Genomic DNA, 14473 nt, shown 5'->3' with positions numbered 1-14473 from the left:
GACCTAGTGCTCCAATACACAGTTTCTAGTGCTAAGTGGCAACAAAGAAGAAGGAACACACACAAACACACATAGAAACTTGTTGAGTCCTTGACAAGTTCCTAATGCGAGGACTAGGAGGATCTGGACAGCACTTGGACAAACCGTTGATTCTTCCTCTTCTTAGAATCCATGAACCTTTCAATTGGCCAAAATAGCAGGAAGTCTGGGATAATAATAAAAAAAAATCTTTTGAGAACTTAAAATTTGGGGGAAATCTAGCTCTTTCGGTGAATCAAAACAGTGCGTCCAATCTCCCTTAACCTCTTGATTTACCATGAACACAACAGCAGCGGCAATGGGACTGTTGAACAAGTTTCCTTTTTAGGGACAGGCAAGTTCTCCAGGACACTAAGACAATGTCATCAATTGATCTTACTTCTGACGCCAACAAAAGCTGCCTGATCAAAAAGGTCACCGACAGTTGCCATGCTCTACGTGACTCGATTCTGAGAATTTCACAGCGACGACCTTTCCCTCCAACTTCTCCAATCTATGTTGCAGGTGTAAACAAAACTTCCACCTTTTCAACCACGTCTGACTGCAATGTCTGAAACATGAGAGCTTCCAGTAAACTTGCCAAGACAGAAAGTCTTGTTTAACCTGCCGTTACCAACAGCGAGTTCTCGGACAGCCCTCTAGCCAAAAAATTTAAAACAAAGTTAGAAATTTAAGCTATAAATGCAGAACTCAGAGAAGAGCTTCCGGTGCAATTTCACTGCGAACAAAACCCACAGCCACACACCTTGGAACTGACCTGCTCTTGCAGCGAACACAGTGTGAAATTTATTTTCTTCTGCCTGTAGCTGTAGCTCTCAATTGGGTGTGACCCAATTTTTACGCCCGTCCACCCACACAACGTGTCAAGCTAATTGGGCTTTTTTTTCTTTCTGTCTTTTTCTGGGCCGTTCAGCCTCACATGAAGGCAGGAAACCACATCAGTTTAGATGAACGCAGGGTTCCTGGTTTCGGATTAAACCATTTGCTTAACATTTCCCCGAGACTTGAGAATGCCGCTTTGTTTAGACAAGGATTGCCACTAGTTGCTGACCTCCCATGGTACACGTCCATAGTTTGTAGTCCTCAATAAGAAATGGGCAAAATATTTCAAAGTTCAACAACTGCTCCAGTACATGTACATGTACCAACAACACACAACTGTAAGGTTAAATAATTGCCATACATACCACCTATACATGTCAGAGGTACAGTATTTATTTTTTTAACTTACGAATTTCTACTGATATGTTTCACCAGTGTCAAATATATGCCCCAAAACATGTGTGCATAATGCATGCAATGTACAGTACATACATGTACTTAATAAGTCTTCAACACTCTGAATTCGCAATTTCACATTTTTCACTTTGAAAAAACTTTGTCTCGAATCCTATTGAGTAAAAGATAACTGACAACAGGACAAGGGAAGCACCTGTCTGCAACAAAGCTGATCTTAATTTTTCGTTGAAATACTTCCTGTGGTGTGGTGTCAATTTTTCAAAGATTCTCTCCATGAGACTTCTCCCATGAGACGTTCAACACACGCATGTACATATATGCATATGCTGTGCAGTAGGTCAACATTCTCTTCACATGTGTGCCCGTAGAAGTACATACATGTAAGATGTGAAGAAGTTTTTTAATTTTCTTTTGAGACAGAGAACAACCTAGTACATCGTCTTCTCTCCACTTGTCGGGTGATAAACAGAGACAATTTCTTTACAGGCCCAACAAGGTGTAGTGCACCTGCCAACACGAAAGCTTTCAATGAGAGCCCTGTCACCAACACCTGTGCTGCCGATGCAAAACAATGGAGCTGGTAATTGACAAAGGAAATCTCGGAAGAATATCGGTGTTGTATTCAGTATTTTTGTATATGTACTGTAAAGTTTATATACGTGTCTGCGTACATGTACGATGTACATTTAAGCTCAACTGCATCATTAGAATTGGACACCATTTTTTAACCCTAACCCTCCTCAGTACTCCAAAATCCTTCAGGTGGTTTTGGATGATTTAGGAGGACTGAGGAAAGATGGCATTTTTTAAAGTCGGGATGATTTTGAAGGACTGAGGGAGAATTTTTTGGGGAGCACTGGAGGATTTCAGAAAATTGAGGGAGAATGGGGACTGTGGTACAGGATTTTGGAGGATTATTTTTGTAAAGGCTGCTGAGGGGGGTACCATTCAATTATTTTTTATGTGTAAAGGTAATTACTGTACTCCTTTGCACTGCACTTGTGCAAAAAGCTTAGCAGCCATGTACAGTACACAGGTACATACATGTACATGTATGGTGTGCACCATGCTAGGACACTAGGCCGTGCCTGACACTGTTCACCAAAGTTGCCCTCCATTGTTTACTGCTGGTCACAAATTTCAGCAGCAGTCACGGTCATGATACTTTAACTTAAAAAAAAAATAATAATAAATAAAAAACACCATACGGTTTGTACACTGGAGAATTTTGAAGAATTGAGGAAAAGATTTATCCCTTACCTGAAACTAGAGTGGGAAGTTTGGGAGGATTTGGGAGATTGAGAGCAGTGACCAGCAGAAGGGGCCTAGGGGGTTAGGGTTAAAGCCCATATTTTTAGTAAGTAATGCAAACTATCGCTTTCCCCTACAGCTTTCAAACACATGCTTCCTTTCAAGAAGAACACGCACACACACAGAATACAAAGTACATGTAAAGCACATTGTACGATAAAGTACAATTCCAGCAAACAAACGTGTACAAGAACAAAGACCCCAACCAAATTTGTGAAAGCTGAATTGCCATTTCTGAAAAAACTTTCATATGGATTTTGCCGGATATGGAAGGCTGAGTACGTGTACATTACGTCATTAGTATACTACATGTACATTGTATTTCCTTTTATTAGAGAACGGAAATAGCAGGAATGTCCAGCCCAAATCCTTATCTAGCCAAAATCATAAAAGAAAAAAAAGTCCCGCGCTCTCATAGTTTGTCATCAATGCTTCATTTGCAATTAACTTTAACAAATTAAAGAATTATAATTTATTTCTCAAACAGCACAAGGCACCGCAGTCCAAAAAAGAAAAAGTCGCCAGCATGTGCCAAAGCAGATTCTCGGCATTACCAAGTGTGGCACTGGGAAGCCAAGACGGGTCCGTACGATTGGCAGGAGTCCCGAGCAACAGGCAGACAGGCATGTCCAGAATGCACGCCGAGCTAACAGGAAGCCAGTCCGTTGCCTAGCAACAGGCTTCGGCCTCTGCCTGCTGACGTTAGTTATCTCTCAGTCGGAGCTGTTTTTAGCACACCCGGCCACTATTTTTGACGCCTCTTACCAAAGGAGTACAGAGAGGTCTCCCACCTCCCTTTTTTGGGGAGGTGGAGGGGGGGGTGTCCAGAGGCAACTTCTCATCAGTGTTCTTATCACACTCAACTCAGCATTGCAATCGCTGGGACAGCAAAATAAAATTGTAATGAACATGGCTATGACGTTTCCGATGAGCACTGCACAGCCTATCCATTCAAATTATATCAATGGCTTGCCTCACTGCAACAAATGATCCCATTATGAGCCCTGCACATCAGGACGATCTTCTCACTCCGTAATCATATTCCCCGGCATCCTTCACATAATCATTTACATTTTGTTGCTCGAACTGCAAACTGTTGGGGCTGTTGTCAGGGACAAGTACGGTACATGTGCAGACAATGCCAAGCCAAGACCCATATATGCAGATGGGTCCGCGCACACATGAAATATATTAGTCCCGGTATCACGTTTACCACCTTCAAAGGTTTACAAGCAAAATGCACGCAAAACCATAGTGTAAAACGGCAGGTTTTTCTGGGCACAACTTCAGGGGTGACCATTCCTGTTCCTTACACTCCAGCACCCTTAAATAATCCACCCTGATGACTTTGTAGGATTAAAGGAGGTGGTCTCTTGAAACCAGAAAGTACAAATACCCAAGAATTGTTTCTCTGATGTAGAAGTTATATTACTGAAAGAGAGTTTATGGTTTCTCATAAGGGCTTCACGGGGCTGTTGGTTATAATGATGGTATTAATGATGGACGTAGATTGATCTTGCTATGCATAGGCTGTTTTCAACATCAGTGAGGAATTCCTCTCATACTGCAGTTAGCACTGAGTGTGTTTCTGCTTTGGTGACCAAACATGCACAGGGTCAACTGAGTAGAAAACTGTTACTTGCGAAATTGTACTTGATCGTGCTTGCTGAAAATCGGTTCAGGGCCAGCCAAGGGTGACATACCGGGGTACCCGTAACTGTGTTGTATGGGGTTTTGGTTAGGTTGGAAGCCTGGACCATTTTCACAGAACTGCTTGAGTGTGCTTAGAAAAGCTGGTTACTGTCTAAAATGCCATGAGGCGTCTGGCACCTGTGACTGGTGCCCTGCTGATTTTGGTAAGCATGTACATGTAACCTTGAGTAGTGTTTTCTGCTTGGTACAGTGGTGGCTCAACTAAACTGGGTCCTGAAATTTCTGTTGAGCTGATGCCTTCTGTAAATTTCCACGAATTAATCCCAAAATTGGAATGGTACATGTACTTACCAGTGAGATACTCCATTTACATGTACTACAAAATTTAAAAAAAACTCAACTTTTTTTTTACAATACGGGCTACATGAAATGTTGCTTTTAAAATCTTATTTTCTGCTCTTGAAACAGGATGACTTTTGAAATTCAACTCCATCTAGCAAAGGTCACTAATTACATTGTCCACAAGATAAGAGCTTTTTTCCTCTCTTCCCTGATGAGACCGGTACCCGGCACATCTCCAGGCAGGAAATGGCAAACTGATTATAATGAAGGGCAACATGACAGATTACTAGGGCTTCTATCCACACAAATGAACCGAACTCTATTTGAATCAACCACTTTTAACATTTTCTAAATATATCCTACCAGATAAAAATGCATTACAACAATGATGTCCACATGGGGCCGAAACCTGTACTGTAATTACCAGTTTCATTAGGATAGGAGAAAGCATTATCTGAGATTTTAATCAGCCAAAATGTTACGAGTCACTTTCGCCACACTTGATGCCTGATTTTACCATCTCGCTTCTCTTTTGCTGTTGAGTATTATTCAGCAAAATGTTCTTGTGACAATTTTGTCTTATGGGATCAAAACCATGTTCTCTTCTTGAGAGTGTTTTTAAGGAAATCACCAACTTGAAGTGTTTGGCATTGAACGCAACCTAAGACCAAGAGTATGCAAACTCATCATCAAAAATATCTCCAGCAAAATTGGTGGACGGTGAGGTTGCAGGGAGGAGTTTTGGACTTGGCATCATAAAACTCACCTCTCTGGGTATCCACCCTAAGCTGAAGTGCACCCTCACTGGCAAAAGAAAGACAACCTGGAACCTGCATGTACTAAGTTTTCCAACCGGAGTTCCTACACGCGCTTGGCGTGCATGCAAAAATCATACCGGAAAATCCAGAATAAACTCATTGTGTGAACTAAGCGTGTCCCCATCAAACACGCACAAACTTGCGCACCTATGCGGTGAGGTCGTACCAAAGCGACTGTCAATTCCATTTTTAAAAATGCCCTCTTTTGTTTCCGCATGGAGCGGATTAAAGTGCAGAGTGAAAATTGGTTTCTATGAAAATTAACAAACTCAATGGCTGTCCCACACACAAAATTAAAGCAGAGGTCAGTGTCAGGCAAATTGTGTTCCTTTACGAGATCTTATTTCACATTGTTATCATAGTCCGTATCAAGTCCTTAAAGATGAAATCCATTTTCCAGCACAAACCATGCTGCATGTCCACCACAGCTCCGTCCATGCATCTTAACATCCATCAGGCATTAAAACCAAAGTTCTAGTCTTCTGTGCAAAGCTCTACTGTCACTTCACAGACACAATGGAAACCGTTATATTTTGCAGAGTAGTCCGGGTTTTTTTTTCTAAACTGGGCAAAAACTGGAGAGGAAATTAGAAGGCCTGCATGTGGATTTTAACTTGATTTCATGATACTTGTCAGAAGGCTGCCGCGAATTGCTTGATAATGTTGAATGCATCTCTCACACTACATTCTATCAAAGCATCAAAGGGCGTAGGTTGTAAATTTAATACTTCCCTCAGAAACCTGCCTTTTTTGTTCGCTTGACAGACATTGTCTCTTTTAGAAGCCCAATTGTGAAAAATTTGTGGCACTAATCAATATTATTGGGGGGGGGGTGGTCCATAAATGCCCCTGCTTTGTGTTTTAAATTGAATCACAGCCGGTTGATTAGGAAGTGCCCAGGTTCATAAGCCCAAATGCAAGTAGGTGCAAACAACTGAAAAACCGGTGCACAATTGCCGGGAAATTGCTCCATGAAGCTTGAGCGAACAACAGCCACAACCTTCACAATGCCGACTACAGTGCACAGCGAGAGGTCTGGGCAACTGTGTCGCAATCTCCCAAGAGAGAGAGAGAGAGGGAGAGAAAACTCTGAAGTGAGCAACCAAGCAGTGCAAGGAGGCAGGAGAGGGTGTTCATTCAATTTGCAGTGCCGGGACGTTGGCTGTGGTTTGTTACGTGCAGTTCTCGCTTTCCTCGCGCTGGGCAAATGATTTAATAAGGAGTAATTTGTCCGACTCTTTGGCACAAATTAAATGACACCGAGTCACTCTCCCAATCGAGCGGGAGGAAATCACGGATGTAATGTGGACGGTCAACAAAACAAACACACGGCAAAGACAAGACAAGGCAAGGGGGATGGCGGAAAGACGACCTTCATTTCCCTCCCCGGGCCACCAGTAAACGAGTTTCACTCAATTAACGTCATTCTGATAACTTCATCATGTCTCAGACACAAGTCTAAAACAGCAAAAAAGGAACAAAAATTCTCCCTAACTTGTTTGATTCACAAGAATTTGTCTGAAGAAAAAATGAAATACTTGGCAATCTGTTTCATCAAATGACTTTCTTACGGAAACTGGTATGGGACAACTACCGTCACGTAACAGTTACGAATGTCAAACTAGAGTGACAGACTTAAAAGTTTACTTCGGTAAGTTCAGACACCATAGAAGGAATGTAAGCCAACTTTTCCAAGTGAAAGCATTTCTTGCTTTCTTTCTTTTTTCTTTTTCTGTTATTATTGAATGGAACACACCAGAGCGCTATGTGTACGAATCTTCAAAACTAAACAGTAAACAGTTGAAAGAATGAAACAACCATTTTCTTGGAAGTCAAAAAACTTACTTCTTTCAGAAACAACTTTTTGGAAAGAAATATAGCAAGATATTTAATCTTAAAGTTTTCAAACTTTTTCCGCATCCACTTAGTCCTCAGTTTATCCCTACAAATCTGTTTTGCCTGACCATTTCACATGGCTTGACAAAAAAGACGAGTCATGATCCACACAGACTGACCAACACAACCCAAAACAAGGAACAACATGTACATGTACATCTCAAAACTTAAAAGCTGCACCATGCCGTAAACTACTAAAGATGATGGAACAAAATCACCGTTCCAGCCCTAGTCTGACCACAGGATCCAGACAGAATGGCTACCTGTGGGCAACCCATTTCTTGAACAGGCTGTGCCCGGGATGTGAATTACAGAACGTAATCAACCTGAAGTGGCAAAATACGCTTTGTCACGCCTTCCGGCAGGCTCTTCAATAGTTCACGTGGCAATCACGATAATTCAATAAGAAGCCAGTGACGTAGGGACAGTTCACATGCCTCGTACCCCTCTTCCTATGACTAACAAATCTTGAAAACATGGGGCCCCGACAAACCAACCCTAAAAAAACACACCGCAGAAACGAAAAGAAAAAAGAAAAGTAACTTTTGTACAGTAGTGCTTGAAGTATTGACCCATTCTTTTCCCTACAGGGCTCTATGTTTCTGCCGACAATAAACTTGCCTGCTCGGTTTACGGACGCCATACAATCCTGTGGGAGGGAGGTGGTATGACGACAGCGTACCAGGCAGGAACAGTCACTGGGTGTTTTTTTTTTCTCTTCTGCTGAACGTGAGCCAAGCTCTGACGCCCTTTTCCCGTGACTGATTGCAGCCGATAGCAGCAGAAGTGGGGGGGGGGTGCCTTAGGGTTTGCTCAAAGGAGTGGCGGTGCACTGGAATGCAACCGGCTACGAACTGAAACAAACGGACGCTGATCATACCCAATCATTACTGACCGGCAACTTCCGCTCTGGGATTATGCTCGCAAACAGGAAGAGCCTTATTGAGGCACGTCGGCAACATGTGTACTCTACGAGCCAGACAAGGCGCAAAGGCTAGCCTGTGATACCCACATCACACGCTGTTATTAACGCTATAATGGAAAACATGAGGGTAACTACAGAGGCGAAAAGTCCAAACCAAAACACGTTAAGTTTCACGCAAGTTGATCCTGGATTTTATGAGAAATGCACCAATGGGAAAATTCAAATTTATATGTTTAAGTCTTTTTCTTGACCTTACTATCCCAATCTTACTATACGTACATGTGCATGTACCGTAACTTTACATGAATGTGCAAATAATGCATTGAAATAACATGTACATATACATTTAAGTGCACTACAAAATGCTTTCACTGAAGCGATTTTGAGGATAAACAGTTCTGTAAATGAGAAGTTGAATTACAATGCCTAAATGTACCGGTGCATTCCTGAAATCCCCATCAATTCTCCATGAAGGAAGGCCAGTTTTTCGTAAATTCATTTTTGTTTCATTAAACATTTAAGCATATGAATACGTCATTGCAGAGTCCAAAAATGAAAGTGATCCCAGCTCCTCGGTTAATACTCAATAATTCACACCTTCACTCGTCTTGTCAAACAAGATTCAAACACAGGCAAATCAAAAGTGAACCTTAAACCAAATTTGGAGATTCTGAGATAACAGGGGAAAAAAAGGAGGGGGAGGGGCATACCCAAAACAAAACTGGCTGCTGGGACTGCAAGGCTTGACTGGTATGACGTCAGTAGCGATGCACACAGGCTTTAGATAAACAGTGGTCAATGACTGTCAGCAGAGGGGGAGGCCGGCAGCATTCAGCTCTCCGTGTGGCTTTTGAATACAACTTTCCTGATGGACACTGTGCGGCTGTTGTGCGCAAGAGGGGGGGGGGAAGGAGGATTCACTTCAGACGGGGGATAGATTCAGAGGGCAGAGAGACTCGGGGAAAGGCAGGGTTACAAGGCGACCCCGCTCTATCAACATCATCGGGCCATTGTGCTTGGTCCACTTCTGCAACATCTACCTTTTGATGGGGACTTTGCACACTGCAAGGATGTTTGACGTAGAAAATTATAATACGAGCACAGTCAATGCCGTGAAAACTGCAGGTGTTTTGTAATCCCTCCAGCCACTGAAATGCATATCAGAGATCTAAATGGCTTCAGAAATAAATGACAGCCTTCATTTGAAGCTGTTATTACTGATGTATCGGTACCTCTTTGACCCCAGATGAAATTCCACGTTGCCATCCCACCCTGAATAAGGTACAGCATTCATTATGAGGGAAAAGAACAAGAAAGCAGGAACTAGTCAAACAGCTCTGCAACTGGTTCACATTCTCACCTCAATGATCTCTTGATTGGTCTTGCTTTCATGCGGCTCATTGTACTCGGTGTATTTCAGCAGGACTTTGTCCATGTCGGTGCTGGCGTACTGGAACAGTTTGTTGCTGCTGTTGAAGATGATCAGTGCGATCTCGCAGTCGCAGAGCACGCTCAGCTCGTACGCTTTCTTCATGAGGCCAAATTTCCTCTTTGTGAAGGTGACCTGTGGTTAGAGAATGCAAAAGAGGCCGAGTTTGAAATCACAGTTTCCAGTATGACCACAATTTCAGAAGAACAAGGAAAATTAAGAATACCACATTCCTCAATATACAAACCCTGATTTCATATAAACCAACTCTACAAAAATATGACATCCAAGTTTGAAGTGCCGGTAAATTGATATACATGTACTTAGGATTTTACAGCCGATCTACTCAGCATGTCCATGTAGTTTCAACTTTCAGGTTCTGTTCCTGTGAAAGTTTCAACAATTTACATGTTCCACTGACATTCTGAAGCATTCTGGATTTTAAAGGATTTGGACAACTTTCAACAAAATTGCCCAGGGAGATGGGGTGAACTGAAAACTTGATACCTGATTTTTAAAGAATTTTGAGGAACTCTGGAGCCCAGCTAGGCCTCAACAACCTTCACTGGAAACTTGTTCAATACAAAGAATGCATTGCAGGTTTTCGCTGAAGAATGTTACATTTTACAGGATTTAAATGTTTTCTGCTGACTGGTAAATTGATTTGAACAAAGAGATGTAAACCGAGATAAACCTGACCATCTGCATGTAACTGTGACAAGCTCTTTATTCTTTACAGGCATGAAACAAAACAACGTTTAACATTTGTCTGTCGTTTCCCCCCCAATGGATTCTGGTGTGATGGAGAAAGTGTGCAAACTTGATAAAATCTTGGATGTGTCTCCATTTCATGAAAAACTCCTTATTTCTCTGACTCAACTGTTTTTGAGTTCTCCAGAGAGATGTACCGATACTGAAGCTCCTTATTCTGTTGAACACTTTCCAAGAAGATCATTTAATCTGATATCGGCCGATGGCACACTACTATTTTTCAACTGCACCCTTCATTAGACAAATCCTCACTTTGAGCTACATGTACTTAGTAAGGGCACAACCAATATCTTTACCCCACGTGTAAGATTTTCCCTTGGCATTCGGTTTAGAGACAGTACTGAACTCTCTACAATCCTCCATTCTGGAAAAAAACCAACAGCACACTGAACTCTGAAACATAATCCACAAAAACATGTACATGTTCCTTCCTAAATCTCAAAACCTTCCTAAATCTCAAAAACTCTATACTTCTTTGTGGATTTTGAAGGATCTGTGTGGGTTAGAGTAAGTATCTTAACAGGGAAAATTCATGTAGAAATGTTAGTGTGTTGACTTGTACATCAAGGATTTCATGACAAGGACCAAATATTGTACATTGCCACTATAATGAACATGATGGGTCCACACAGAATGTTCTGTATAATGGTAAAACAATTTGAAACCTATGTATCAGTCTCCGGCACAGACCCATTCAAACATGTGGCAGCCTGCCTACAGAATGTGTCTCCATGAGGATATTTAGCAAACATTTTCAACTTACACAAAAGAAACAAAAACAAACAACAACAAAGTCACCTCGGTGAACTGATGTATAAATTTTAAAGGAAAGAAACTGGTGTATCAATTTGAAACGAACAATCTTCCTAGAACTACATGTATATACTTGTTATTTAAAACTCAAATATTCATTCTCATAATACAAGGTCAGCCACAAATCTTCACTTTCATAAAGCACAAACATCTCTTTATTTATCCACCGTCAGAAATCAAGGGCCTCTGTTATGGAACCACCTCAAACCAATGCCTGCTTTTAGGCCACTCCAACATATCAAAACTACCTTAAAATATTGTCGTCGTTACATTATCCTGATAATGAATTAACCTATTGTCAATTTTACGTCATTCCACATACTATTGAATTGTGTCATTGTTTACAATGTACATGTATAATCTCTAGCCACTGCTTTCATCTTTTTTTCTTTTATTTGTTCTGTCCTTATTCCTTTTTCCTTTGCTTTTCTTCTTTCCTCTTTCTTAATATGAGTAGGTTACTTTATCCGTTGTAGTTGTTTGCTATAGTTATTTAATACGAAACATGGTTATTGATGTAAACATGAATAATGTTTCTGATTTTCTTTATAGCTTGTTTGCTTGATAAATAATATTTATTTGTTATAAACAGGTTCCAGATCTTGAGAAAGCATTTCCTTTTTATATGGAATTCTCATACTTCTGTTATTTTGATACTGCATGTATATTCTTAAGAATGTCTATTTATGATTAAAAATTACTATACAGTAAAATCTCGATAAGTTGAGGCTCGAGGGAATGGACGAAAAGTTTGAGTTATCCGACGTTCGAGTTATTGAAAGTTACTCACTTCGGTGCACATGCAACCTTACTGGCTTACGGCAGTTGGCCTACAAGCTGAGTTGAACACGAAGTGGATTTTCGGTTATCCCTACTGTGCAAGTTTTCCTCAAACGTCATCATCAAACATGTTTTTTGTGGTATATTAATAAACAATAAACCAATGAAGTTATGTACCGGTACCTGTGTCTACGTCTTGAGAATTCATTCATTTGCTTTGATCGGGCTGTTACCGCATAACGCAGCGCGCGAGCAAGTCGGTCAGGGTTTTCGTGCTGGGTCACGTGATACATGTTCAAAGCGCTTGAGGGTGCATCATTCGTGCCTGATTTAGGCTGCATCTGAATCTCTTGTCTAGAGCTAGGTCTTGGTATTCACTCCTTTGGAAATGCATGGGGATGCCCAGACAATAGACCTAGCCATAGCTCAAGAAGCCTGTTTAGGACAGGGCCTTATTTGCAGTTGCGGTTGATGCCCACCCAGTGCTTGTCGACGTGACAATGGCAGTCCGTGTGAATATGCTCGGTTCCTCTAAGAAAAGTTGTGCGCATGCATGACAGTAATGACTCATAATGAAGGCAAGCGTTTTTTCATCACTTTTTATTCATCATTCTTCAGTGTTTTTTTATAACTGGCCTGCCAAAACTTCAAGATAAGCGGCTTTAGTGGTATTGACGTTTCGAGTTACAGATAGTTTATTGTACATAAAGGCCTATTCTTTTGTCAGGAAAACAGAAAGATATCGAAATAAACAGAGTTTCGACTTAACGGGCTTCGACTTATCGAGATTTTACTGTATCTACATCTATTAGTATTATCATCAGCCCTTACGATATTTTGTTTAATTAAAACAACTTTGCAATGGTTTAAAAAGCATAATGGATTTGGGAGGATGCAAGGATCTACAGGGGAGTTACATGTACTACATTTACAGCTGCAGGAAATTGCCAAGCTTAATTTAATAATTTACCTTTACCTGCATGTGTTTTTTTTTTCTTCCTCCTTTGAAAACTGCCATTATTAATTCAGCGATTCACTAAACCATAAATTTAGCCATCTACAGAGTATTATTTACGGTACAGTCACAATGTATCCTACTTTTTTAAAACATGAAATCAAAAAGGCCTATGAATGCAAACAACCAAAGGACTACTGGTAAATGTGGGTCTGACGTTCATGTATGGTACGATGTACATGTACACGTGCATGTACATGTACAAGTACTCGTACAGGTAGGTCATCAATACTCTGCCCCTGAGTGGGTTGATTACATCCCACCCCAGAAGGGTCACCCCCTTGACGATCTATTTCTGCAGGACATGTGCATACAAACTAAATACTACGCCACCTTGTAAAACTCTTGTGTTTACTGCCAGAAGGATCTCTGCACGGAATGGAGGTTATCGATGTCGTATAGTGGTTCCCCGAGCCTGGCTCCTCTTAAGAAACTACATTTAGGACCCCTCCCACCAGGAAAAAAAAAAAGAGGAAAAAATCAATGTGCTCCGCTCCATTTGGCAGGTCTGTTACATTATTTACTCCCCAGGGAAATACTGAGCCTCCTGCAGGTGAAGGGAATAAACTGGGAGATGTTTTGCACTGTGCACGGTTCATGTCCTTTTGCATATCAATGTCGGAGTTGTGTCTGTCAAAGAGTTTGAACCTATTCACAACTGCAACAAACAGAGGGTATCATTAAATTTGTCAGAACGGTAGCTGCTCATTTTCATCGAATGTAATGTGAGACCACATGCTTCTCGAACTCAACCCTTTTGCTTGCTTTGCTTCTTGGCACAAGATTTCTGTGCAATATAATAATGAACTGAGCAAGTAATGAGGAACATGAATGAAAATGGCAGAAAGTCAAACTTGGGTCCTTTTCAAGAGCGTGTTCCAAAAGTAGGTTACAAATTTAGGAAGAAATAAACATGCTCAGAGAGAATGCGTGGAAGTTTAGAGAGCAACTCTTCCATCCTGGACTTTCTTTGAGGTGTTTGAAGAATCCAAAGACAATCTGCAAGGGTTTTGCATGGCGACTGAGACACAAATCAATTCAGAGATTGGTCCATCTGATCTTTTGTCTTTGTTCTTGTTTTCGTTCCATTCTACATACAGACGCATGAAACAGTCCACGGCTTATTCATGGGCAAACTCAAATGTCATTGTCTTGCACCCAATATCAACGTGCACATGCTGGACATGTGCATAATTATGCATCATCTTTTTCCTGGCGTAAACTGTGTCCAATACGTATGTTTGGCTGTTTGCCAGCGCAAAGGTCTATTCAAGAGCTGGATTATCGTCCTACGACATCTGCTTCTGATGCAATGGTTTGGCGCCAGATTGCCAGGCCACAACAGGGGAAATGTCATGACACTTCAGCATCACATGAAGAAAAGCAAAATTAACAGTGCAATGCAAATGAATTACAAAACACTGTTTACACACCCCTGCATT

At 41.2% G+C, this 14473-nt stretch overlaps 1 protein-coding gene across 5 annotated transcripts in view; it reads right to left on the bottom strand.

The window, feature by feature from the left end:
- Nucleotides 1-14473, bottom strand: part of LOC110982935 (myocyte-specific enhancer factor 2C-like) — a 43129-nt gene that overhangs the window by 15745 nt on the left and 12911 nt on the right. For all 5 annotated transcript variants that reach the window (XM_087136526.1, XM_022241740.2, XM_022241738.2 and 2 more), the window contains exon 3: nt 9584-9787. In XM_087136526.1, coding sequence (XP_086992652.1) covers nt 9584-9787 — 204 coding nt within the window. The remainder of the gene's footprint in view (nt 1-9583; nt 9788-14473) is intronic.

The sequence above is a fragment of the Acanthaster planci genome, linkage group LG05 (genome assembly GCF_054643075.1).
Source record: "Acanthaster planci isolate LZ-2023a linkage group LG05, COTS_SCS, whole genome shotgun sequence".
Lineage (NCBI taxonomy): Eukaryota > Metazoa > Echinodermata > Asteroidea > Valvatida > Acanthasteridae > Acanthaster > Acanthaster planci.
Note: the sequence above shows the minus strand (reverse complement) of the source record. Positions and strands in the feature narration are given on the sequence as shown.